The sequence below is a fragment of the Polyergus mexicanus genome, unplaced genomic scaffold, assembly GCF_030449975.1.
Source record: "Polyergus mexicanus isolate NDT 795.1 unplaced genomic scaffold, iyPolMexi1.0 SCAF_5, whole genome shotgun sequence".
NCBI classification, from domain to species: Eukaryota; Metazoa; Arthropoda; class Insecta; order Hymenoptera; family Formicidae; genus Polyergus; species Polyergus mexicanus.
Genome location: NW_027223325.1, coordinates 8,901,924 through 8,928,082, shown reverse-complemented (window position 1 = coordinate 8,928,082; position 26,159 = coordinate 8,901,924). Strand labels below are relative to the sequence as shown.

The 26,159-nt window shown below is 36.3% G+C and overlaps 5 protein-coding genes across 7 annotated transcripts; all 5 read right to left on the bottom strand.

The window, feature by feature from the left end:
* Window positions 1-22: 22 nt before the first annotated feature.
* Window positions 23-1,561, bottom strand: LOC138933516 (small ribosomal subunit protein uS5). The gene is made up of 3 exons (XM_070296264.1): window positions 1,469-1,561; window positions 698-1,043; window positions 23-545 (listed from the first exon to the last, which is right to left on the bottom strand). Exons 2-3 carry the CDS (start codon window positions 1,040-1,042, stop codon window positions 57-59), a joined length of 834 nt encoding a protein of 277 aa, XP_070152365.1. The 5' UTR covers window position 1,043; window positions 1,469-1,561; the 3' UTR covers window positions 23-56.
* An 80-nt stretch (window positions 1,562-1,641) lies between these two features.
* Window positions 1,642-7,902, bottom strand: P5cdh1 (delta-1-Pyrroline-5-carboxylate dehydrogenase 1). The gene is made up of 7 exons (XM_070296261.1): window positions 7,558-7,902; window positions 5,028-5,244; window positions 4,532-4,963; window positions 4,022-4,432; window positions 3,754-3,932; window positions 3,486-3,674; window positions 1,642-3,288 (listed from the first exon to the last, which is right to left on the bottom strand). Exons 1-7 carry the CDS (start codon window positions 7,602-7,604, stop codon window positions 3,054-3,056), a joined length of 1,710 nt encoding a protein of 569 aa, XP_070152362.1. The 5' UTR covers window positions 7,605-7,902; the 3' UTR covers window positions 1,642-3,053.
* Window positions 7,903-8,933: 1,031 nt separating this feature from the next.
* Prp40 (pre-mRNA processing factor 40) lies at window positions 8,934-13,180 on the bottom strand. Its single transcript, XM_070296259.1, has 8 exons — window positions 13,039-13,180; window positions 12,466-12,694; window positions 11,995-12,388; window positions 11,477-11,911; window positions 10,925-11,393; window positions 10,131-10,766; window positions 9,888-10,034; window positions 8,934-9,803 (listed from the first exon to the last, which is right to left on the bottom strand). Exons 1-8 carry the CDS (start codon window positions 13,039-13,041, stop codon window positions 9,603-9,605), a joined length of 2,514 nt encoding a protein of 837 aa, XP_070152360.1. The 5' UTR covers window positions 13,042-13,180; the 3' UTR covers window positions 8,934-9,602.
* LOC138933512 (CDK5RAP1-like protein) lies at window positions 12,609-16,628 on the bottom strand. Its single transcript, XM_070296260.1, has 9 exons — window positions 16,455-16,628; window positions 16,061-16,377; window positions 15,734-15,976; window positions 15,439-15,646; window positions 14,891-15,211; window positions 14,491-14,812; window positions 14,255-14,404; window positions 13,699-13,974; window positions 12,609-12,694 (listed from the first exon to the last, which is right to left on the bottom strand). Exons 2-8 carry the CDS (start codon window positions 16,350-16,352, stop codon window positions 13,726-13,728), a joined length of 1,785 nt encoding a protein of 594 aa, XP_070152361.1. The 5' UTR covers window positions 16,353-16,377; window positions 16,455-16,628; the 3' UTR covers window positions 12,609-12,694; window positions 13,699-13,725.
* A 236-nt stretch (window positions 16,629-16,864) lies between these two features.
* Ints6 (integrator complex subunit 6) lies at window positions 16,865-26,072 on the bottom strand. 3 transcript variants are annotated; one of them, XM_070296668.1, is made up of 9 exons: window positions 25,505-26,072; window positions 25,117-25,194; window positions 23,939-24,184; window positions 23,663-23,843; window positions 22,600-23,318; window positions 22,233-22,508; window positions 21,806-22,145; window positions 20,870-21,637; window positions 16,865-20,734 (listed from the first exon to the last, which is right to left on the bottom strand). In XM_070296668.1, the coding sequence occupies exons 1-9, from the start codon at window positions 25,619-25,621 to the stop codon at window positions 20,523-20,525; spliced, it is 2,937 nt and encodes a 978-aa protein (XP_070152769.1). In that variant the 5' UTR covers window positions 25,622-26,072; the 3' UTR covers window positions 16,865-20,522. The 3 variants fall into 3 exon arrangements, with proteins under 3 accessions (XP_070152769.1, XP_070152771.1, XP_070152770.1); XM_070296670.1 differs by lacking the exons at window positions 25,117-25,194; window positions 25,505-26,072 and adding an exon at window positions 24,561-24,889; XM_070296669.1 differs by lacking the exons at window positions 25,117-25,194; window positions 25,505-26,072 and adding an exon at window positions 24,439-24,539.
* Window positions 26,073-26,159: the final 87 nt, after the last annotated feature.

The window sequence follows — 26,159 nt, the reverse complement described above, 5'->3', positions numbered from 1 at the left end:
AATAACGAGATCTATCTGACAATTTTTTTAAAGAGCTCTCCTGAGAGGATGTTTATTTAGACAACTTCGGCCGCTCTAACGCCTCCTTTATGAGTTTTCGACAGAAAGTCGGCGTATTCTTGATACGGCGCCTTAGCCAGAGCCTGTTCCTTCCACAAATCAGGAGTAAGATACGCGTACGTCTTAGCGATCGCAGCGTAAGTCGCTTTGGCAAAATTACCAAGTGTACAGGTGGACCCCCTGGCTGAAGTGTAACAATCCTCAATACCAGCCATTTGAAGCAGCTTCTTGGGAACCGGAGCAGACACGATGCCGGTACCTCTGGGCGCTGGTATCAGGCGCACCTGTACGGAACCGCATTTCCCAGTTACCTTACACGGCACTGTGTGAGGCTTGCCAATCTTGTTACCCCAGTAACCACGTCGAACTGGCACAACGGAGAGCTTGGCCAGAATAATAGCACCGCGAATGGCAGTGGCTACTTCCTTGGAGCACTTCACTCCTAATCCAATGTGACCATTGCTGTCTCCGATGGCAACAAAAGCCTATATAAAACGTTTCATTTTAATTATTCTTGTCATATGTAACTTTTTTAGTCTTGTTATTAAAGATTATTAAGCTGTTGCATCTTTTTTTTTTTTTTTGATCAATTTTAATTAATTATAATGTTGGAAGAAGAAAAAGACTTTAGGTTTACCTTAAAACGCGTACGTTGACCTGCTCTGGTCTGCTTTTGTACTGGCATAATTTTCAAGACCTCATCCTTTAGATCCGGTCCGAGGAATTTGTCAATGATCTCGTACTCTTTAATAGGTAAGGAGAATAAATAGATATGCTCGAGGGACTGAATCTTGCCATCTTTGACCAGACGACCAAGCTTAGTGACAGGGACCCATTCCTTGCTGTCTTCTTTGCCGCGGCCACGGCCGCGTCCTCGACCTCTACCTCCACGACCTCGGCCTCTCAGACCTCCACGATCGCCTCCACGAGAACCAAAACCTCCACGAAAGCCTCCGCGTGCGGCTGGAGCAGCGTCCGCCATTCTGAATAATTAAGAAAAATATTATAATATATCAAAATCATATAAAACAAATTTAAAAAAATATATTTTAGCGTGTTGAAAATATTGCTGATAATTGCTATGCTTAATGTCATTACAATCATTATGTGTAATATAATTAAATATTTTCTAATTGTTATTAATTATATAAACGCAGGAATTGCATTAAGAGTACTAGAGAAAATACAATAATTCTTAATATTTGAATGAAACATTGAGGAGATTATAATTAACCTAACAAAAACACACGTTGCACACACATAAAATATTTTGAAACGCGACGATATATTCCCTTTTTAAAAGAAATTTTTTAATGTCTTATATAACTTAATGAAATTATGCAAAAATTGTTTCGTCATCGTGACATATACGTAAAATAATATTGAAATATTTCGGGAATATACTCACGTTACTTCTTTCCTACGCGTAGAATCACGGAAGAAAGACCAATGAAGATTTCGAGTCTCGAGATGACGCTATTCTGTGTGACGTCACATCCGACAATTCAAAAAAATGGCGCGTTTCTTTATTACACCGACGAAGATACGAACCAATGTTTACGAAGATATTATATATATTTTTTTATTGCTATTGTACACTTAAATAACGCTGTAACATTTGCCGCAGTATACAACATATTGTCAGTTACTATGTCCTATCACTCGGTCGACTCGCGAAATCTCATCGATCTCGTCTCAGCCACATCGCGAACGATACCATAGAACAATTGATAATGTCGGGTCTAAGGGTGTATCTAAAAGATCTATTAATTGTTACAGAGATCGTCTTCTGTATATACAATCTTACAAAGTACATTACAAAGGAACCAAAGTCACTGCATACCCGCATCACACAATTTTCCTATTAGTAATAAAAAAGAAATGTAGAATATATTATCGCGCCGCTTAAACAGGATATTCAAGCTGAAACGCTTTGTCGATCACATTAATATTTACTCTATTCCGTCGACATTGAGGACACTTGACAATAGCGATATCCAGTATCGGTTATATAATTTTGAGAGATTATGTAGGTACCTCTCACATGTATCAAAGTACCCCTTGGTAGATAAACGCGTCGCGTTGCTCTCATTTTTTCTCTAACACGATCGCTCGAAACCTGAGTTATAAAAATTTTATTGTACCAAAAGGGAGACACAAAAAAATAAAAAAAATCATGTGTCGCGATGAAAAGATCTCACGTTTCCAAATTGCACATCAGATAACACTTTGATAATGTATGTATACTAATGATGAATAATCCGTGCAACGCTTACGAAGCAATGTCCGCGGGTAGCAAGACCAATCATCGCATTCGTATCCACCGCGAAGTAATATCAAAAACATTCGAAAGCGGTTAAATATATTTTAACTCGCTTACAAAGCTGTGTGTGTGTGTGTGTGTGTGTATGCGATTCATCCTTTCTCTAGCATTAGTTCATCTAAAAAAATTCTAATCATGTCTCTATTGTGCATCATAAAACTGCGATCGCAAATTTACTATGCTTTTTATCGAGACAAAATGTTTACACAAAGTACATGAAATCAATCTTCTGTTTTCAATTTTCACGTATTAAATTAATCTAGCATTTAAGATTTTATCTCATGGTACTTATATTTTATTTTATTGTTTTTCTTTATTCTTATTCTTTTATTTTTGACATATAATTTTCCTTCACTTTTTTCTGATTAGAACAGAACGAGAAATGTCATATCATGACAAGGATATTACCCAAATAAAGTTTCACTTTATGATATGTAATATAACATTTCATGTTATTTCTGTAATTATAAAGTGTTGATTTAATTTTCTCAATTAAGAAACTTAATTAAAAAACCCTTCCTCGCTTATCGAGCCAATGCAGGATGTATTAATATCGCAGTGTACTGCTTCGATACGGTTTTTCTCATCAGATATTGCAAACGTGAGAGCTCAATTTGCGACGCGCGCGACTATCGCCAATCTAGATGAATCAATAATGAACCGTCCGTGTTTAGGATCTCATGTACGGATAGTCATATTCCCGTATGGGCGCAAAGGTCTCCTTAATAGATTGCGGGGACGCCCAGCGAAGAGGATAATGCGGTCCGCCGGCTTTGTCATTTGTACCGGACATTCGACTGCCGCCGAATGGTTGTTGGCCGACTACTGATCCGGTTGATTTATCGTTGACGTAAAAATTACCGGCGGTATATTTTAAATCCTCAAGCGCCTTTTTAGCCCATTTTCTACAATAATAAATGAGAATATAATGTAATACAAACTTTATCGTAATACAATATATATATATACGTATTCAAGTTTAGAGAAATCAGCATGCAATTTAAAATACAACGTATGAGATATTTTTTATCTAAATTTTTTTACTCTTATCACACATGTGGAACGTCAAGTATAGCAATTATAATCAGCAACTCTTACTTACTCGTCTTCCGCGAATATTGCGCCTGTTAAAGCATATGGTGTTGATGTCTCTACCAATTTTACCGTCTCGTCCAGATCGGAGTTTTTGTAAACGTAGATCGTAAGTACCGGTCCGAATATCTCTTCTATCATGAGTTTTTCTTTTGGATCTTTGCTTTGTACTATTGTCGGTTCGATAAAGTATCCGCACCTAGAAAAGAGATTCGCACTTTAGGATAACGGTTACAACATTAAAGTTGCGCTAATAATAATCGTGATACAAAACATACGAATTGTCGGAGCCTCCACCGCTGAGAATTTCCATCTTGGGTGATTTCCTTGCATAATCGATATAACTAGAAATACGTTTAAACGCAGTGGCATCTATAACGGCGCCGGTAAACACAGTAAAATCTTGAACATCGCCGATCTTGAGTTTCTGGCGAAGATCTAAGAGACCGTCCTTTATCTGTAACAAGAGAGAGTTAGTTTAAAAAATCAATCACTCGGAAAAAATAATACGCTCGAAGAATTTAACAAAGCGGCATTTTCACTCACCTTACCCCACAAAGACTCCGGCACGTACATTCTACTGCAAGCGGAGCACTTTTGTCCGTTATACTCAAACGCGCTCTTTATCGTCGCGTTGATGACCGATTCCACATCCGCGCTCGGGTGAACGAAGTGATAATTCTTACCGCCGCACTCGCCAATCAATTTTGGATAATTTCTGTATTTGGCGAGATTCTGGCCAACCTGTGCCCATAGACGATTGAATGTCGGTACCGAGCCGGTAAAGTTGAGTCCGGCGAGATAAGGCGAGGACGTGATGGTGTCACCGAACACGGGTCCCTCGCATGGAACAAAATTCACCACGCCAGGCGGCACTCCGGCCTCCCTGCATATTTTAAAGATCCACCAGTTGGACAATAACGCGGTGTCGGACGGCTTCCATAGCACAGCGTTGCCCTGCAATCGCGGTATATGTTGACACGCGCTTATGACATTTTTATTATGACGCGAGAGCCTCGATTAAAGCGCTGTCACAGTGTGGTTTGCGTTACAAACCATCAGAGCCGGCGTGTAGCTGAGGTTGCCACCAATCGCGGTAAAGTTGAAAGGCGACACCGCCGCGACGAAACCGTCCATACCACGATACCTCATCGAGTTGAGGGTCTGCCGATCCGGTGAGATCGGCTGATACTTGATGCTCTCCTTCGCGAAGTACGCGTGCATCCTGAAGAAGTCGATCAACTCCGCCGCGCTGTCGATCTCCGCCTGTATCACGGTCTTGCTCTGGCCGAGCATCGTCGCGGCGTTTAAGTGTTGCCTGTACTTGGTCGCCATGAGATCCGCTATCCTCAGCCACATCTCCAACCGTTTCTCGATCGGCCACCTCTCCCATTCCCGTTGCGCCTTCACCGCAACGTCGATCGCCTTCTTCACGAGTTCTGGCGTCGCCCAGTAATACATGGCGATCTTCTCCTTGTGATTATGTGGCTAAAAAAATTGTATTAATTAGGAAAAAGTTCAAATTCGTGCTACGCGATTATGATACACGTACCATGACCTGATATTTGCATAACTTGGTCTTGATCTCCTCGTTTCCTATAACTAACGGCACCTCCTCGCATTCATTAGCCATGTTGCCCAAGACTCTCTCCAGTTCCACTCTCTCCGGGCTTCCCTTCTTGTAGCCGAGAATGGGCTCATTCTCCAGCGGAAATTCCGGCGGACTTGGTACCGGCACTATCGACCCTACTAAGCATCTAGCGCCGACTCTGTCAAACATATAATAGTAATAACATTAATAGAGAAAGAGAAGTTCTTTTTAATTCCTCCCGGAACAAAGATACATCACCAGATAAACGGAGATTTATCTAAGTCCTCTTAAGAGCATCCCGATAAGATTTTCAAATATTTATAGTCACTTTTGTAGTGAAATCTTGAATTAATAATCTTATCGCAGTTGTCAAATATGTATTTGAGTTTAAAGACGAGTCTCTTGTTTACTTATGCTGTCACACTTGAGCAAAATATTTATATCTAATATTCCCGTTTATAAATATTAAAACCGCATTTATTATCAATAAGTCTAAAAGAGACGAGAGAGAACATTGAAAAATTCGCGTAGACACGCGAAAAAGAAACAACTAACAATATAATCTCTTCTTCGCTTGACCCTAATTAGCGTGGTTATCGGTAATTAATGTAGATAATTGTTACAAAAATAAGTGAACGTAAATTTCATCTCCAGGAAGAGGATATATCGCCATAATAATATTAAGATTACATAATAATAATCGAGATATTTTTTTTACAATTTTTCCTTTTCAATTTCAATTACTTTTATACACAGACATGATTGTATTATCAACGTTATTATTATACAGGGTGTTCTATTTTAAATGACGATCCCAAATATCTCTTGAACAATGCATTTTAGAGAAAAATGTTTCAGACAGAAATTGTAAGGTTCAAAGGAGGCCGTATTAGATTTTGGATCGAGGATCCGTGTTGGGCCCAAGTCAATTTTTTAAAAATAAAACCCCCTATTTTTCATTGCATATTCTTGTAGCTTATCTCGAGAGCTTCGAAAAACACTACAATAAAATATTTTTTTATTAAATATTTTTCGATTTATTTTATATTTTGAGATCTGACATATTTTGATATAAAAAATAAAATATCTCGTAAAAGTTTTCAATAATTATTCAATAATACTTTTATGTACAGAATAATGAAAAGAATCAATTGGTATAAATAATTGTTTAAAAAAAAAATACATTATAAATAAGTACATACTTTTTCTTAAAAATAATTATTTTCTTTACGCCAACACGCATCCTCGATCCAAGATTTAATAAGATCGTCTATTGGCCCCTTTTGAATCCTACAACTTTTGTCTGAAATATTTTTCTCTAAAATGCATCGTTCAAGAGATATTTGAGGTTATCATTTAAAATGGGACACCCTATATATATGTGTTAGCATGCAAGTGATAAAAATTGAAATTAACATTTGACAAAAGAATTTCTCGCGATTAAACATGCTTTCGCCGAAATAAGGACATTCGTGAATCTTTTGTTTCTCGATGCAAGATCGCAAAAGACGTTATTTGACTTTAAAAAGACATTTGTAAGAAAAGATTCAACCATTAAATTTTCAATAAGTATTCGATCGCAAAATTATAAATTAATGATATAAGGATAAACGTCGTTAATCCATTAAATTTCTATAATCAGAAATTAGGTTAATTACAATTATTTCGCAATTTCTTATAGAAGTAAATTACACGAAGTATTACTCAAATTACTTCGTTCGGCGATACTTCTATGTTTAAAAAAAATCTGTCGTAATAGATAATGCGGTAAAGTATAGCCGACTATAGTCAGCGCGCTCATCAACAATGTCAGCTGTCAAGACGCGTCCTGACGTTTGACAAAATAACGCTCTTTTTCCAAGCTCTAGTTAATCCGAGCGATTTATCTTTCGTTCATAGTCTCTTATTTCTTAAGAAAGATGAAAAAGAGACTATTCTAATGCAAATATTCTATCGTTGAATAAACAATAAGTCTTAAGAATTTTACATTAAGTCTGCTCGCGAAGCAAACAACGAACTTAATTAAGGACGCATTGTTACATTACTCCGAATCGCACGACGCGATTGACTATTTACGAATATTTCGATTAAATTACGCGTGAAATATTCGGCCATCAAAGATATCGCGAGTATTTACGTCTGATTTTTGACTCGTCGCGTAGGTGACGTGACGCATCATCATCATGCCGGATTATCCGTTCGGGTAGAACCTGAGCTTGGATTCAGCAGAATAGTATCGACACTGTTGAGTGTCGCACCTCCGAGCACATCTTGCGACATGATGAGCGACGAGCGTGCAATAAATTTTTTTTCCGCGAGGTCGGATGTGAGAGATGATCGCCGAGCGAAGATTGGATTTATCCAGGGCGACCGAATCACATGCGACTCGATGATCGATCGGCCGGAAGGACGACGTTCACGGTCGTCGAGTCGCGAGGAAAAAGGCTCAAAGACGCGTTCGAGTAGCTTCGAGAATCGGTTTATTACTCACTTTTGGGTATTCGCCAGCAATGCCTGACGGCAAACCAGGCCCAACATCTTTCAACGGAGACGGGGACGGGACAGTGAGGGAGAGAGGAATGACGTTGGCACCCTTCGTTAAACACGACGATGTTGAAGGGCGAACGCGATGGAGCCCTTTAACTGACAGATCCTGTCGGACAATGACACGATCCAATCGCGATCGGATCTCTTCTCCTTCTTCTCTTCTTCTTCTTCGGCGGTCGTGCCGAATTGCCGAAACTGTAAAGAAACGGCTCGATGTCACCGCACACCATCGGGCGAACGATCAGCCGAAGCGCGCTACCAGATGTTCCCCACTTTTTCGCGGGAACGCCCAGGGACGTACGATTACCTGGCGATTACCCTGGGATAGCGCGATTCTACTACCCCGATGGTAGAGTTACTATCGCTTCCGTATCGAATATCCAGAGTAAATATTATCTATTATTAGAATTACAAATTAAAAAAAAAAATTCTTTATCTCTGTCCAATTTTAATCGATTTTATTACCGTTTTATCTCCTCTTTGCGTTCTGTTGTATTTGCCCACTATTATAATTAAAAATTTAATTTTTTTTTTAGAGTTCTTGTATTAAAATAAAATAATACCGACTTTTTTATTTTATTATCTTTATGCATTCTTTGCAACTCCGAAAAAGAAAAAAATTTGGACAATCGACGCATCGTCGCATTTTACGACCTAAATTATATCATTTATGACTACATTAAGTCCAATCAAAATCAATGATGGTCGATCAGAGGATATAATGTGTGTAGCATACCTCGTGCGATAGTTTTGAGCAAGATAAGCGAAAATTAAACAGAATTGAATTTTGATATGCGTGTATTTTAAAAAGTCGATCTGTTACTTGACGGCTAGAAATTTGAAAGAACAATCGATTTTTCTCTCGGTGCGCAATTATTTTCTCTCTTTTTTTCTTACAAGATACTCGCTTCTAGAATCTCTTTTAGAATTAATAATAACATTTACAGATTACAATGTACTGTTGCAAGGAGCAAATGCATATCGAAATCTTTTTTTTTTACCACCTCGGTAGATACGGAGGATTCAAAACATACGGTTATATATAAAATTTCTTTGATATTAAAATAGAATTTGAGGAAAATATTTGCAATTCTATTCCTCCAATCTTCTAAACTAAAAGTTAGAAAAGTATATGTGATATATTTTTCAATATATCATATATATTTATATATATATAAATGTTTACATATATAAATATATGTAAATATATATGTTTATTTTACATATAATAATGTAACATAAAAATAAGAAATAAAAATAATAGTATTATTATATTAAGAGAAAAAGAGAGAATATAACACAACAAATTCTTAGGCGCATAGACTAATGCTAATCACGATTATTTCTTTTAACAATATTAAAATGAATAATATCTAATTACATTATCTATGTAATAGCGATTTTATTCATCTTAGTGTAGTGTAGATAAAGTCGATTTACGTCAGCAAACCGATAATGCCGACGAGAAAATTTGTAATTATATTTTAGTAACGCTTGTCAGAGATATCAGATCAGTATATTTCCCATTTATCACGTTATTTCTAATCGCAAAGAATACGTCACGAATACTGAATCACTAAAAAATAAAAAGAATAAGACAGGTGATACATGTTTAGAAAACATCATATGCGCGGTGGAAGGTCGGAATGCGTTATGCAATGTAATCTATTTTTATGCAGACGTCCACGTTATATTTGTAAGTACGTATTTCAGATTTGTGAGCGTTTTAAAAACAAACGTGATTCAACTTGTTATCTCAGATTTGTTAAATTCTCTATTCTGTTAACACATTGTCATTTTCTAATAAGAAATAACAAAGATGTCAGTGAACATATTTTTGTAAAAATATAATCGTCATCTATTTCGATACGAGAAGAACACCAAACGAAAAAATAAACGATTTCTAATTTTAAATTTCAGAAAAGACGTTATTTCTCTTTCTTCCTGCTCTCTCTTATTTTTTAAACACGACAAGGTTTGATGTAGTTTTTAATTTTCCTCTTGTTGCATTTGAAGTTCGCGCAAGAGTTGCGCCCGTTGTTTTTCTAGTTCGTCTTCGGAAAGTTCATGATGCTCATTATTTTCTGTGACAGATCCCTCACTGTGAACTGAGGGCCTCCTATGCTTTTCCTCTTTCCGTTTTCTTTCTGGGGAAGCCTCCTCAGAAGATGCAAGTCTCGAATGAGAGCGCTATGGAAATATTAAGAGAGAAACGTGATGAAATATATGAAATCTACTTTCAACGAACTTCAATAATATCATTAAAATACATACAGAATGACTACGACCTCTCTTCCGTTTGTTCTTCTTTCTCTTAGATTTCCTCGTTTCCGATTCAGAACTGTCGGACTTACTGGGAATACTGGGTGAACGTGACTTATGCCGTTTTCTCTTCAAACCTTTGTCACTACCTTCCGATTCCTATTAAGACGAAATATCAATTTTACATTATTTGCGCTCATTAAAATTAGAACTATTAAAAATAGAAAACAATTATGATAATTTAATGATACTCACGCTGTGCGAACGCGATCGTGATTTACGTTTCAATTTTTTCGCCTTTTTTTTCTTGCTTCTAATATGATGATGACTGCAACTCTCCTCAAGTTCATGCTGATATTCCTTGAATATGCGTATTCTTTCGCTTTCTAAAGTGATCGCCTTGAAATCTTGTTCCTCCTCAATTTTCGCCCTCACCTCTTCCCATGTCATTTGATAGTCCACATTCAACGTCTTGAGTAAATTTTTGAAACCGGTCTCCAATTTCTTAAACTTTCGCGTTTCTTCCTTGACACGTTCCTTTTCGCGCGCTTCTGCTTTTTCGAGTAATAAATTGTATGTTAGTTTAACGTTACCCGCGTCTAGAGTGGCCGACTTTCGGTCTTCGCACACAACTGTGGCAAATTCCTCGAAAGTCGTATTGACTTGCACTTCGAAATTCTTGTCTTTAAGTATCTCACGAATGATCTTTTTCTCATCGTGGAATCGAGACTTCAAGTCTTCAACGTAAAATTTGAAAAGATCTAACGGGGTCGAACCCGATTGTCCGAGCATAGCCGAAAATCGAAGATCGGCGGACAGCATGGGATACAACTCTACCCACAGCGACATTGACGTGAGTTTACCTTGTTCGTGAAGTTCATCGAGTAAATACTAAAACATACAAAAATTATAATTAGATTAAAATAAAATAATTTAGTTATATTGCTTTTACATGAAAGAAATCTATACTTTGATTAACTTTATTACAACAAAAATGTTGAAAGAAATATAATAACTATAACCATAAATCGAAAACAGCTTATACTTACTATGAAACCATCTCTGTTTTTCCTTTCCTGCCGTTTCCTACGTTTTTTCTCACACTCCTTCTCTTCTTCTTCATCCTTCTCCAATTGGCGAATATGATTCTCGAAGACGATCAAGGCATCTTCCTTGTCCATCTCCAGTAAGTCTGCATCTTCCGCAAATGCAGGATGCTGCAACAATAGTGCCTGTGCTTCCTGCCATGTAGTCCTATACGTCACTTCGGTCATGGTATCCAGAACTTGCGCCAGTCTTTTGGTATTCCTTTTCTTTAATTGTTTCGCTTCCTCTTTCTCGCGTTTTGCCAGATTGAAGATGACATCCTCGTAAATGTCTCGGCGATCCGAATCCCCGACGGCCCTCCAAATCTCAAGATTACCAAACAGTTCCTCGCACTTGTAATACTTGGTTGTACTCATCATTCTATCATTTTCCAATAAAAATTGCTCCAGATCCTCCTTTGCCTTTTTCAATCTGTCAAAGAAATACTGCCTTATTATCTGATTCAATATATAATCTTATAGTTAATAAACGATAAGTAAACGTGAGAGATCTACCTGAGTCTTTCTTGTTCACGCTCTTCCTTTAGCTTTTGCGTCTTGTACGAATTGAAAACCTGTTTACGTTCATTCAATTTCTTCATTTGTGGATATCTAGCATCATTCTGAATCAATTTAACCGCCTGCTCCCACGTAGCATTCGACGGAACGTCCCTTTCCTTTAATAATTCTTTAAATGCCTCAATTGCTTCCTTTTTATCTTTAAATTGCATCTTTGGCTCGGGGGTGCTGGTACGACTGTCATTAGCCGAGCCCATCGCGGAATTGCTATCCTCGTCCGGTTTTGTAGGTGGCGTCGGGATATTAATCGCCGCGAGGGTTGCGGCCATCGCTTGCTCGATGGCAGACTTTCCACCTGGCTCTGGCGTACTAGTCTGTGATATAGTCGTGATATTGGGTGATAAGTGTTGCATGGCTACAGGAACTATATTGCTGAAAATACAGAAAAATCGTGATGAATATAGGAAACGTTAAAATAAACCGATTTTTATATATCATAATTTAATTTTACTCACGAATTTGTGGCGTTTGCTACAGCGGCCGCGGCGACCGCTGCAGCTTCCTCGGCCAGGATTCGAGTTTTCAGCTCTTCCAGTTCCGGTGGTATCGTCCATCTGGACTCCTTCGTTGTTACATTGTGATAATATATTTTGCCATTCTCCGATTTATATTCCTTCCAAGGACACTGCGACAACAACAATTCATTTGGGGTCTTCAATTCGTCCGGTTTTTCCCATAACGATTGCTTTGTAATACTATTATAGTAATACGTTCTGCCATCCGGTGCTTTATGTTCGCTCCAATCGGTCTTCTTCTCCGACGTGGAGACAGACATCGTCGAAGTGGTAGCGTCGTTGGCGATAGGTGAAGGAGGAGGAATCCCTGGTGCTGTTATGTGCGGCGATGCGGCTGTACAAAAAAAGAAAAAACTTACATACATGATAGATTTATCGTATCGACGTGGGTATTTAGCAATGGATATTAACCTATGACTCCAGCCTCTGGAGAAGGTGCAGCGGTGATGGGAAAAGTAAAACCTGGCGGAGGTATGGAAAACTGAGGTGGCATTATACCGGGAGGACCTGGCGGTAGACTGGGAGGAGGAATGAAGGGTGCCGCAGGCATAATGGGTGGCACAAAGCTAGATGCAATATTTGGCGTTGCCGATGAGAATCCTGGTACGGCGGCAGGTGGCGGAATACCATCGTTGGAAGCCTAATAAATTTTGGAACATATATGTCAGTCAAGATAGTAATTTTGAAGAGCGTAATAGGCTTACAACAGCACTTTCGCGTTTCTTTCTATGATGATAAATATATGCACGAAAATAGAAAGAAACGCGACGAGAACAGGCTATGAACCCAGCTTGCTCTAACAATAATTATTATTACTTATTATCAATGACTTATTATTATTGTTATTGTCATAATTGCTGCGTGTTGTTACGTTAAAGGATCATTCCAAACAGAAAACAATTAATCTTCAAACTTAATATCACATATCTCAAAGAAAGGTTAGCAGTTGTGATACTTATTTATCGTAACGCTCAATCTACATGCCATTTATATAAAAGGATCGCCCCAAGTAGGATTCTGCAAAACAGAATTTGCAATCGTTCGCACAATCAGAGCATCGATAATAAATCAAGCGTCCGTAAACAACTAAACAACACTTTATTTCACTTTAATTCATAACCTGAACTTGAACGATCATATATTCATTGTACGCATGCGCAAGATTGTGATAATGATTTTCCGCCATCTAGGTATAAAACTTGATAATATTATCATTATAATCATGTGATAAGGAAGGAATTTAACTTATTAGCAATCGATGCTACGCAAAAGTATTAATAAATTATCTATTTTACAATATTTTAAAATACTAGAACATAGGCGCGCGCTTTTATTTACGGAAATTTTCCAATTTTTAAAATTTTCTTGCCTAACTTTTACTTTTTCTTTCACAAACTGTCAAACTGTCAAAATTCGCATGATTTGACAGTTGCAAATAACGAGAATGAAGTAAGTCGCAGCGCACAAGCGAGACAGCCAATCAGCATCGCGGAAAAGATGCTTCAACGCTTCGATATATTCGAGTTCGAGGTTTCATGTCTTTTTTAAAAAAGGATTTGAAAATAAAATATCTATCTAATCGGGAATAAATGTATGTTTAAAAATAATTAATTATCAATGGATATAATTTGTAAGAAAACTCACTTGTGTAACTTGTAGATGTTATAATTCCTACTGATTAAATATAATATAATTATTATCTCTGTCTAATGAATATTCAATAATAGAAGAACAATACAAAGGTATCCCTTGTAAAGTTTGAGAGTTGGCATTGTCTATTCGTACAACAATGTAATCACCAGGCTGTATTTTCCTTGTTGTGACTGAATGTTGATTAGTTCGAGTAACTGTTGATAGTAATATAACCCTTACATTGCCATCGTTTCTACCTTGTAAGTATTCACTACATCTCTTGCTTGGCTATTAATAAAAAATACATAAAAAGTTATTACTTTTACGCACAATTAAGTACTTTTGCAAAAAAAAAAATGATAATTATATTTACTAATAATCAATATATTAAAAGAAAAAAAATATATTAAAACATACAAGAGTTTATTATCTTTATAAATTATAAAATATAAAATTAAAAGAATATTTATGTGAAGAAAAAGAAAGGAAAAGAAAATAGAGAAAGAGAATAGAGATGCTATTATATTTCTCAGTATGTACATAATAATCAAATTGATGAAATACTTACACCTTCTACAAGAACGAGTTGATGCTGCCCTATTTGTGCTTGGTTTAATTTTTCTACTTCCTTTCTGTATAACTTAATCATGCGATTCAAGCGCTCCATTTTTATATGCGATTCGACGTCGTCTTTATATCGTCGATGCGCTGTAGTTTTCTGTAAAAAAACGATTTTCTGTTATATTTTGTTAAATTTATTTCTTTGACTTTAATTGTCCGAGCAATATAGTATGAAGACCATACCTCGCGCATACTGTAAGCAAATAAATAGGCGTTGTTATATTTCACTTTATCCATTAACGATAACGTATCTTGAAACTCTTCTTCCGTCTCGCCGCAAAACCCGGCGATGAAATCGCTGGATAAGTATATATTTGGCAGGATATTGCGTATATGATACACCAAGTCTAAATATGCGTCCCTGGTGTATCCTCTTCTCATTCTATCTAAAACTGTGGAATTGCCGCTCTGAGCGGGTAAGTGAATCTGCTTACAGATATTCGGTCTTTCGGCTATCAAGTGCAACACCTCGTCGGGAAAATCCTTGGGATGAGGCGACGTAAATCTAGAAATTATCATATTGTTAGCACAGAAATATATATTGAGATAATTGATATGTCTCCTCTCTCTAATATAAATATACCTTATTCTTATTTCTGGGTTAATTAAAGAGACTTTGTCTAGAAGATCACTGAATCTTAAACCACCCTTTTTGTTCTTATAAACTGTTTTGAAGCCTTTAACGAGATGAGTCTCTGTATCAGTGGGTACAGCAAATTCCGATTGTGATAAATCTCTGTAACTATTCACATTTTGACCAAGGAGAGTTATTTCTTTTACACCTTGATCCGATAATTGCCGAACTTCGTCGACTATGCTCGCAACCGGCCGGGATCTCTCTCTTCCTCTTGTAAATGGCACGATACAGTAAGTGCACATGTTATCACAACCTCTCATTATAGAACTGCAAATCACACACAAATACAATATAAATGTAGTAGATCATAGAATCCGTAAAATTAATAAGCTTAAACCCATTGAGAATTTAATTAAAACACTCATATATATATATATATAAAATATAATATACATATATATATATATATATATATATATATATATGTATATTATATTTTATAAAAATACTTATAGATATTTTTTTAAATATATATATATATATATATATGTTACACATATGCTCCAACAGAATCTTGGTTGAGTCTAACTGGTGCGACATCCGCATATGTCTCATCAAATGATAATACAACATTAACAGCCGTTTCATTATCTGTTACTGCTAGAAGTCTTGGTAGATCCTTATAACTGTCAGGGCCTGCTATCACATCTACAAGTTTACCCTTCTCTAATATTTTAGTCTTTAAGCGTTCGGCCATACATCCTAATATAAAAATTTGTTTTTATTCAGAATAGAGCATTTATAAAAGTTCTCTATCTTAATAAAATTAAATATTAATAAAAAACTTACCTAGAAGTCCAATCTTCATAGATGATATAGACATTCTTCTTTTTTTGTTTCTTATACTGTTCAATATCTCCAATTTGCTCCATACCTTTTGCTCAGCATTATCTCTGATGGAACAGGTAATGAGCAACACAATATCCGCATCATCTATGCTTTGCGTATGTTTGTAGCCGTGAGATTTTAATATCGACCATATTATATCAGTGTCATTTACATTCATTTGGCAACCGTAAATTTCAAAATACACTAACACAAAAAGAAATAACAATAATAATTTTGCGATAGACAAAAATGATTAATAGAAAATTTTATAATAAAAATGTGAAAAACCTTTTTGATTTTCACCACGAATATCCTGCACGTACGGAACAGGTTCTTCATTGGGAATATCAATAATAGACGATCCTAAAAAATCCCTCAAAGAAGGTCCATCTTTGATATTCCTTATCGGTCCTTGTTTTACGAAAGCTTCTTTATTTGCATTTGTATCAATCGTCGATTCATGTGAGAACGCAGAAGTTCCATAAATCCCGCGTCGCATCCGCAGACAATGGGAATTTGTGTATTTTTGTAACATGAAGTACTTTCTGACGCAGTTTCCATAATGTATCCCTCTCGACATATCCAGGTTGCGTTGAAATTTGATTCTAAAAGAAAATCTTTTGAATGAAAATTTAAAAAGATTTAAGCGAAAATTCCAATATTATTATATAATATATATTACATTATATATATTTGATAAATATTCAAATATTAATGTTTTAATTGCTAATATTTGTTATTAATACGCGTTAATCTCTCCTCGTATCAATCTGTCAATTCGTTTTACTTAAATAAGCATGCATCTCGATATAGGTTAGGAAAATCGTTGCACGAGGGCACAGGATGCCTATATATATTCTACACAATATTCGGTAACTAATTACACATAATGTCTTATTCTATTCTCATATATATATATATATAAAAATATACTTTCGGCGAAAAAAATATACGACAGATGTTTCTGTCAATTTGTTTATTCATTTCAAGAGACTTATTTATCATTTTACCTAAAATATAAACGTAAAAACAGGACAGTCGCTTCAATATGAATTTCTATAATAATAATTACATATATACTAATACACGCGTCTTATGTACAATTTCGTATATACAACAATGCAAATATCACTATCACTATTGTGAAAAAATAGTAATTAACATTTAGTAACATCCTGAATAATACATAAAAAGTGATAATACAGTTCTCTTATTACCATTTTTATACTATTGTATAAAATTAGAATAGCCGATATTTGATTTAAAAGGATGAGTTTATATTTCTTTTTTCCTTTATCTTTTATTAATTCTGCATTTTTATACGTTCTAATAAGAAATCATGCAATACAATTCTATTTTCATCTGATTATGAAAAATTCTAGATAATAAATAATTTTCAGTAATTTGGCAACACAGTTTCTATCGGCCCATCGTAACAAATTAGCATGAGTTACGTCTACATTAAGTTTATGTTTTATTGACATAATTGCACGAATTCTTGCATTTGTACAAAATTATACATCTGCGATATGTATAATTTTGTTATTTTTCTACTGACAAAGCTTACAATAGACACTTCATAAACTGAGCTTTTGACAAACTCAATTATTTGGGATCATGTTTTAGTTGCTTTTGTTGAAATATTTTGGACAATGAATTCTACATAAATGTTACAAGTTTATAAAGCAGTTGTAAAAGTGTGCAGAAACACAATCTTGCTTTGGTAGAACATTTGTATACCATGTTATTTTCTACAGTTCCTAATTAAGATTATAAAAAAAAATTATTCCATCTATTTCACACACTTTGTATAATACAATAATAAATAATCTTAATATAGGTAATAAAGTATAGCTGTGCTGTAATAAAAGAGGTTGTAATCGAGGTACTTGGAATTCTTCCACACATTTTTTCTAATTATCCATAATCCATTTTACATACAATCGCACTTAGTGTTATATCAATAATTGTATTCAATAATTTTCTATTAATTTTTTTTTTGGAGCAAATAAGCGTCTAGCGTCATTGTCTTTGTGTGACTCAGCTAAGCTCCATTATTATAAAATAATTTATATACGAGATATTCAACATATTTTTAACTAATAAATACAATTTTGTCTGCACCTCTTTCTAAAGAGTATTGAACATTATCAAGTTTACAAGAAAACATATGGTTGATTATCTCACTTAAAATATTAATAAGTCTCAAAAGATTTATGAAAAGAAAGAAACACTGTTATTTTTTTCATAACGATGGTATAGAATTTTGAAAGACTATGTACAAATTTAAAATCTCTACAATAATTTACTCATGTATGATGATATGTCTTCAAATTTGCCCTAATTTTCGCTTTAGATGTTCTTCTTTTATGAAAAAGTAAAGTAGTAGAGTATTGATGATGATAATGATACTTAATAATATTCCATAACATATATAAGCTATAATATAAAAATCACAGGTAGATGGTAAGTAAGATAATCATCCTAGCTTGTATTATTAACCTATGTAATATTTGGTCGAATTATTTTTGACAAATCATTAAGTAATTTTGACATTTATAACTAGTGGTGATACAAGTGAGAAAGTTATCGCTATTAACATGCATTCCTTCAACCCACATGTGTATCATCAAAATAATTTCTTTTTTAAAGAATAATATTGCTTCAAATTGTTGCTGCATGTTGCACATACACATAAGGATTTGAGGATAAAACATACAATTTATTTTGCTCTATGTTTGTTATTTCAGACATATATTGCAGTTTTGATTCTGTTATACTATACACTTGTTCGAATTTATACAGAATTAGAATGAAATTCTCATTTTGAAATGGTATGACGATGTTGTAACAATATGGCTACTTGCCAATGTTTCTTACACTAATTTATTACATTTTTATTTTTCTCACACATACACACATCTCTCTCTCCCTCTTAGAAATTAAATATGTTATACAAGAAGCATTAGAGATTAACCATAATGTTACAACACTATGATACTACATTATTTCCCATTAGAGACAAAGATGGAAAATATATTATCTTGTGTAAATGTCTGTTATATTATACAAAATCTGTATAATATAATAGGCAACTTGCATACTTGCATACTTGCATATAATAGAGAAATTCATAATTTATAATTCTTATTATTTCTGATACACGATACATATATTTTAAATTAAAGATGTTTTTTTTTTCAAGTTTATATATATATATAATTATATGCAAAAAAATATTATTAAACGCTTTGGAGACATAGTGGGTTGAATATAAATACATTATGTCAATTTCAAATAGCATCAGGCACTGTCAACCCTTCGTAGAAGATTTCACAATAAATTCAAGTTTGCATTTAATGTCTCATTTAAATGTTATTTGGTATAAGTCTATTTGCAACAGGTCTCGCATTATAAAAGCTAATATCGTATCATGAAAGAAGAAAAATACACTGCAACAAAGCAAAAAATTTCTATTTTTATAATATTCTAATTCTATTAATTATATGATAAAATGCATAATAAATCTTCTTACAGTGGAATGAAGGTCTCTACAATTTCTTTCTTTTGTATAATAAAAGATATGTTCTCATCTTTTATATACATATAAAGAGAAATCATGAACAAGTGCAATTCTTGCAAATAATGTCCTGTTGCATATGTGTCATCAATAAAAAGTCAGATCTTAATTTACTTTTATAATATTAACAAAGTACACAACAAAATTTACAGACAAATTTGGTACAGTGTTAAACTATGGCATTTTATTAAACTTAATAATGTAGATCACAAATGTGTGTGTATGATGTGTATATAGATAGATTAAATATAATAGGAAATATAATTATAAGAGTAATACGTTAATACAATTATTTTGTCCTAAATTTCACATAGGTGCTGAGGACTGGGCAGCTGGTAGAATTATGCTCGTTTGATTGCACTTGTACTTCGAATAAACTTTAAATATGCAGACTCGCATTTACAAAGAATCAATATTGTATTTTTCTTATAATTCCGTCTCACATATACGCAACTATTGTCTTGTATGCCAGCATGCAAGACATATTTGTAATAAATGTGCCAAGTGAGATATCGGCAAAATTTCGAGAAAAAATACATTATAATAAACGATGAAACAAAATGTGTAAACGTATTTACATGTAACGATATAGAAACGCGTGCATATATTCGTATAAAGGATAAAAACTTCAACATATGTTGTATGAATATAGTATACACGTATATATATTACGTTACGCACGATTGTATGATACAATATTTTCAAGCATCCGAGATACATAAAATTTTGAATTTTTTTACAGAGTAAGATTTAAAATGGTCAAGTTTTAAAACAAGATCATTAGAGAAATATTAAGAGTATATATGAGAGAATATTGCTCCATAAAATCGTTTTTGTCGTTATATTCTGTGAATAAATTATTGCTTTAATTCATAACCTTGCCCCCTATTATACAACACACTCAAAATTTCTACCAACTGATCACTCGCAAAGCTTAAAAGTAAATCATAAAAGTGCCATGGCTTACTTAGTGGTTGACACCGAGAATGCTATTGAAATTTGCTAAGACTTCGAGATTGTGCAGGTCTTTCCAGTGAGTATCAAAAGTAGTTCTTATTTTCGAAAGTTCAAGACCGCTACTAAAACCTCTGGCAAAAATTTCCACAAGAGTTCTTTCACAATCTACTTTCTCCACTATTATTAAGATAATGCCCTGATTATGCATATATCTTAACAACTTATCTTTGTGGCACCATTGTGATTCAACTTATGATTTATAGCGCAACCGTCCTCTTGAATAGTTTTAAGATACTCCTCTAACAGCGACGCCAAGTTACGTCGTTTAAAGCGTAATGATTCCTTCACTATGTCTTTCACAAATGCAAGCCGTATATCTAAGGTTCCCTGAATTTGGTGTAGATGTGAAAACAGCGTTGCGTAATCTGAAACGAAATAAATCGATTACTTGTTAATGTCATTACGAGGATATATCGTTAGTGATAAATAAATTTATCAATCTTTTTATGTTAATTTTTTTTCAACATATCAAAGAGGATTGATTAATCTCAAAGACTTACTTGTTCCTCTTCTCCGCACTTCCTTGTAAACGAGTTCCCGAATATTCAAATTGTGCCGCCTGATGTCCTCCAACTCCTTTTTTGTTAACTTTTTCTCCTTCTCAGGCTTCAACTCTCGCTTCTCCTCCACGTGATTAGACAGTCTCTCCTCTATACTATTATCAACAACTCGCGCACTATTTTCGATACAATCGTTAACGGGTAATCGGCACTCATTCCTCACGTTATCTGTCCGTTCACTTTTAACTTCACCCTTCGACATTGTTATCGTGTCGATATTGTTAACTATTGGCGTCAGAACTGGCGGTGTGTCCATATGATTGTTAATATGCTCCACCGGAATCGGCTCGAATACCGGTATGGCTGGCGGCATTTCCGCGAGTCCGTTTACTAATTTTTCTGAGGCGCTCGAACACGGTACCGATGACACGTGAGCCGGCGATACATTGGGCAGACTGGTCAAAATCGGTGGAGGCGTATCGGCAACTGGTACCGCCGTCGCTTGATTCTTCGCATCCTCCATTACCCACGGAATCGGAGAACTCGGTGGAGTGTTGCTAGGCGATGAGTATGATGGCCGTCGTACTATCACATCTTTCGGTATGGGCCCAGGCTTTCTTTTGTTAGGCGGCGGTCTCGGGGAAGACGGGCCATCTGATTGTGGTAGAGTGCGTTTGAGACCGCTTTTCGATGTAGAGGATGTCGCGCCGACTATATCGATATCCGCCTCGTCTACCATCATTCTCTTGTCTATCTTGAATGGGTTGCCTAAGATTGAGATATAACACAAATATATGGCACAACGAACTTATAATTTATATACTGTACACACCCATATACACACACATACATACACAGATAATTTATACAGCACAAATTGTTTCTCCATTATATGCCACAGAAAAGTTATACTCGCAAGATTTATTAAATAATTACCAAACATATGTTGTCTCACTGGCACACTCTCGATTTCCCTTAACGGTGGAGTCATGCGTTTTAAATATTCTTGATAATTTCCCATTTGGGCTAAAGGCATCGAGTGAACATAATCGTCATCGAGCAATTTCGTGTGCAGTAAACCAGGTTGTAAAAAATTCGCGCGCATCCTCATAACTTGATCGAGCAGAGACTTTCTCGGAACGTCAAAGGCATTCCTGTAACTGTGCGCGCCACGTTGCTGCTGCTGATTCTTCACTAATCCGACTACAAAACCTCCAAACTCGTTCAGTTGATCGCGGAGACCCGTGAATTTGTCTTGTAATAAAGGATGGGACACCTACACAAAGCATACAGTTTTTTATACACAATTAAACTATGAATTGTGGGATATCTGAGCGATCTTTTTTAATGTATTAAATCTTACCAGGTCTTTCTTCAGTGGTGTTCTCGGTATTACTCTCACTCCTTCCGTCACCGCACTTGTAGTACAGTTGGATAAATTTTTCGTAAGATTCGAAGCGGCGACCTGCTTAGAAATGACTTCGCTGCAAAGTCGATCGAATTCTAGCTTCGCCAAGTTTTTCAGTCGCTTCAAATAAGTTAAAACGCTATATGATAAAGAAGTATCCATAGTATCCGGTAACAATGTTTGTGCTAGAGGCGCGGATGCACCCATTCTAGTTAAAGCTCTCCTCAATGACTGTAATAAGGAGAAATGTTTCGATGAAAGTGAATTTAAATAAAATAATATATAATTATATAAGAATATATATATATATAATAAAACTTACAACGGCATAATAAGTAGGCATGGTCCTCACGTAACTCTGAAACTGCGCTCTCCATTCGGGAGTCGGTTTTTGTCTGTGCACCTTAAAGAGCTCCTCCAACAGGGGTAACAGCACGGGATAATTATAAGGCATAACGAAGAGATTTACGCAAGTTAAATTTGTACTCGCTTTCAAGTATCCGAATGGATGGCCTACTTCGCTCGATTTATACGAATTGGCCACAAACACTTGCCAGCATGTCGTCGGTTGCTTGCGCGCCAGGATGTATTGAGTTAGAGGACTCGGTTCCAACTCATATTTGTCGAATGGTAGATTCTCGATTACCATCGGTTCCTGGCTGGTACATGTGAATTTTACATTTGGATGCGCCGATCTCGGCGGCAACGAGCTGGCGTTAAGATCCGGCCAAAAGCTCTCGGGAATCGGCCAGAATCCGACTGCGAAACCTTTCTGCGCCGATCGTGGTACATAAATCAAACGTCTACAGGAATACCAAGCCGTATTGCCTGGCGCTAGCGCATTTGGATATTGCGCGCGCGGTCCCGCGTTACCATCGTCTTCATTCTCCTCTTCGTCTTGATGTGGCGGGTCATTAGTTAATGGCGGGGGATCGGGACCGATTTTCTCGAAATTTATCACCACGCCTGATTGAACTTTTTGCACAAGCGAATCTATGCACTGTATCATCATTCGGAATGATGTGATGCAATACGAACGACCTGCGACAAGTGTCGAAATCTTAATAATACATGACACACAATTAATTAAGTGTAGAATTTTTATCTCAATCTTATCTTTACATCATGAATTGAATTGCAAATATTATAAAAAGATTTGAATTATTGCTTGTTATTCCGTTCAGAATACAATATGATTCTATTAATAACTGATAAATCTTGTTGTATTTTTTAAAATGCTGTTATTCTGTTATATAAAACAGAGATATTAATGAATTTTTTAAAATAGTTTAGCCAATTTATCGTATTTTTTGTTCAATTAAATTGACAAAGCAGCATGTTATAGAGAATTAAAGATAAGATTTCTTAAATTGCATCTTCTTTACCTCCAGTCACTTCGCACATTGCATCAATCGGTGACGCATCACTCGCCACCAAGCCTATATCTCGTTCGACGGCTGGTGTTCCCGATAAACGCAACACTAAAGAAAACAATCTTTGGTCCCATCTGAATGGTTCCTTGGTTAATTCAGATCCGGGAATTGGAGAATGCATGGGTAATGTAAACTGTAAAAAGGTCAATTTATTTTCATATAGTAAAATAATCACATTTATTTGATATAATTGTACGCACAAAGATTGTAGCAAAAAATTACACTTACATCTTGGTGCACTGGGGGTACACCGTTGGATGTGTACTTTCCTCCGTCTGTTATAATAACTATAACAGATGGTTCTAAGTAAAATGGACATCTTCCTTGGCCGTATGTATCTATGCCGGTTTGCATGCGATTTATATTCAATACATCCAAGGCGTGCTTCAAAGCAGCACCTAATGTTGTTAAGCCGATGCATTGTAAATTCTTAAGTTCATTCATAAAGGTTGCCAAGTTTTCCTTCCATCCTGCCTGAGAGAAAAAAACCATTATTTCAATAATATTATGCAAAGTTTTCTTAAATTAATCTCTAAAACCCCAATAAGATTTTTGTCTATGCATTATTGTTTATAAAGTAAAGATGAATAATAAAATATAAAGGATGAATATAAAGAATCATCACAACTATTTCTCTTATATAAAAAATGATTGAAACAAAATTTAAATGATTTTAAATATATATTCCTCTGACAAATTTAGATTAAGTAAATCTATCTTAAGAATACCTTAAATAAGAAATATCGATAATCTTGATAACTTGAATAAAATATTCAACACACTGGTTGTTCAAAACTATTTAAATTATATTTTATCTTTCTTTTAAATTCAGAGAGATAATTAAATGTACCCCATTTTTTTTAGTGATTCAACTTGTACATTTTTATACGATAATTTGATACAAAGGCTCGTCCTAAAAAATAAGATTTAATAGAATGGAAAGAGACGAAATTGCAAAATAAGGATCGAAATGAACGGAATGGTTGCATTTGAATTTCTTCAAATTGGCGAAAAGTGCGAAGCTCGCGGGATGGGAGGGCGCCAGAGGTATTCTTCGCTTTCGAATTTCGCTTTTCTTTCCAGCCATTGCGTCTCCAATGATGCGCGTCTTTCGCAGCTGACGAGCAAACTCCGTTGCCCGCCCGTGCCCACCGCGTATTAATTATTCGGCGCCATTAATCGAACCTAACCCAACTCGGGACGAGTCCCGCGACTCGAGAGGGACAGAGACATAGAGGAGGGAAGAGAGGACGCGAATGCTTCCCGGGGAGTATCCTCGCGCGACGGACCGTGTTACCGATGACAGAGCGATAAAATAGAAAAGAAATATATGTAGATGAAAAGTAGGAAAGATGAATCTCGCGCGTAGAGAACGAAAGGAGAAAGAGAAGAGAGGAAAAATTTACCTTGATGTTCTGAGGTGGCTCTTCGGAGGTCAGGAGCATGTAACGATCCCCGCGGCTCTCCGGCGATCTCTGTCGTACCTGAAACAGGATTTTCACTTTACACACGCGTTCCTCACGCACCAGGGTACAATAAAACGTGTCGTACGGTCCGCGTCTCGCCCTCCTCGTCGCCGAGAAGGCTACGTGCCTGACGGACGAAAGAGAAAGAGAGAGATCAACATACGACCTTTCCTTCTCTCTCTCTCTCTCTCTCTGTCTTTATCTCTATCTCTATCTTTCTCTCTCTCTCTCTCTCTCCCACCCTCTATATAGCACGATCACGACGACGAGGGCGACGAGGACGGCGACGCGGCGCGGCGCGTAAAAGTTGTCCGCGCTCAGAGCGTACCTTCACGAAAGTCTCCACGGCGCTCTTGGCTACGTCCAAGAGCGTGGGCCGTCCGCCCAAATATGCCCTCTGATTCATGGAGGCCGACGTGTCGATCAGAAAGACTATTATGGTCATCTTCGGGGAAACAACGGCGACGACGACGACGACGACGACGACCGAGGCGCGCGCGCGCGCGTCGTAGCGTGCTCGTGCTCGTTTTATCAACTGGCGGATACCGAAACACGACTCCCGTCGTGCTGGTCGATCGGAACTAGCTAGTTGGATGCCCTAAGACGACGATAATGACGGCGACGACGGCGACGACGACGACGGCGGCAGCGGCGTGGCGCATAGCTGCCGCGACCATTGAACGGCTCCCCGAATACGCTCTCTGAAAAACTTCTCTTTTATCGTAACGGCGCTCGCTTGGTCCGTTTCTCCCTCCCTCTCTCTCTCTCTCTTTCGTTTCGTACGCCCGTGTGTATGTGTATGTTATATGTGTGCGTATAACTAATACTAATAATGTAGCGAGAGCGTGCGGTTTAGAGTGCTGCTCTGTGCCTCGGTGTGGTTATGTGTGTACGTGTACCCCCCTCTCCACTAAGCACTATCTGTCTCTGTCTCTCTCTCCTTCTCGCCGTTTCTCCCTCCCACTCTCCGTCGTTCTCTCTCC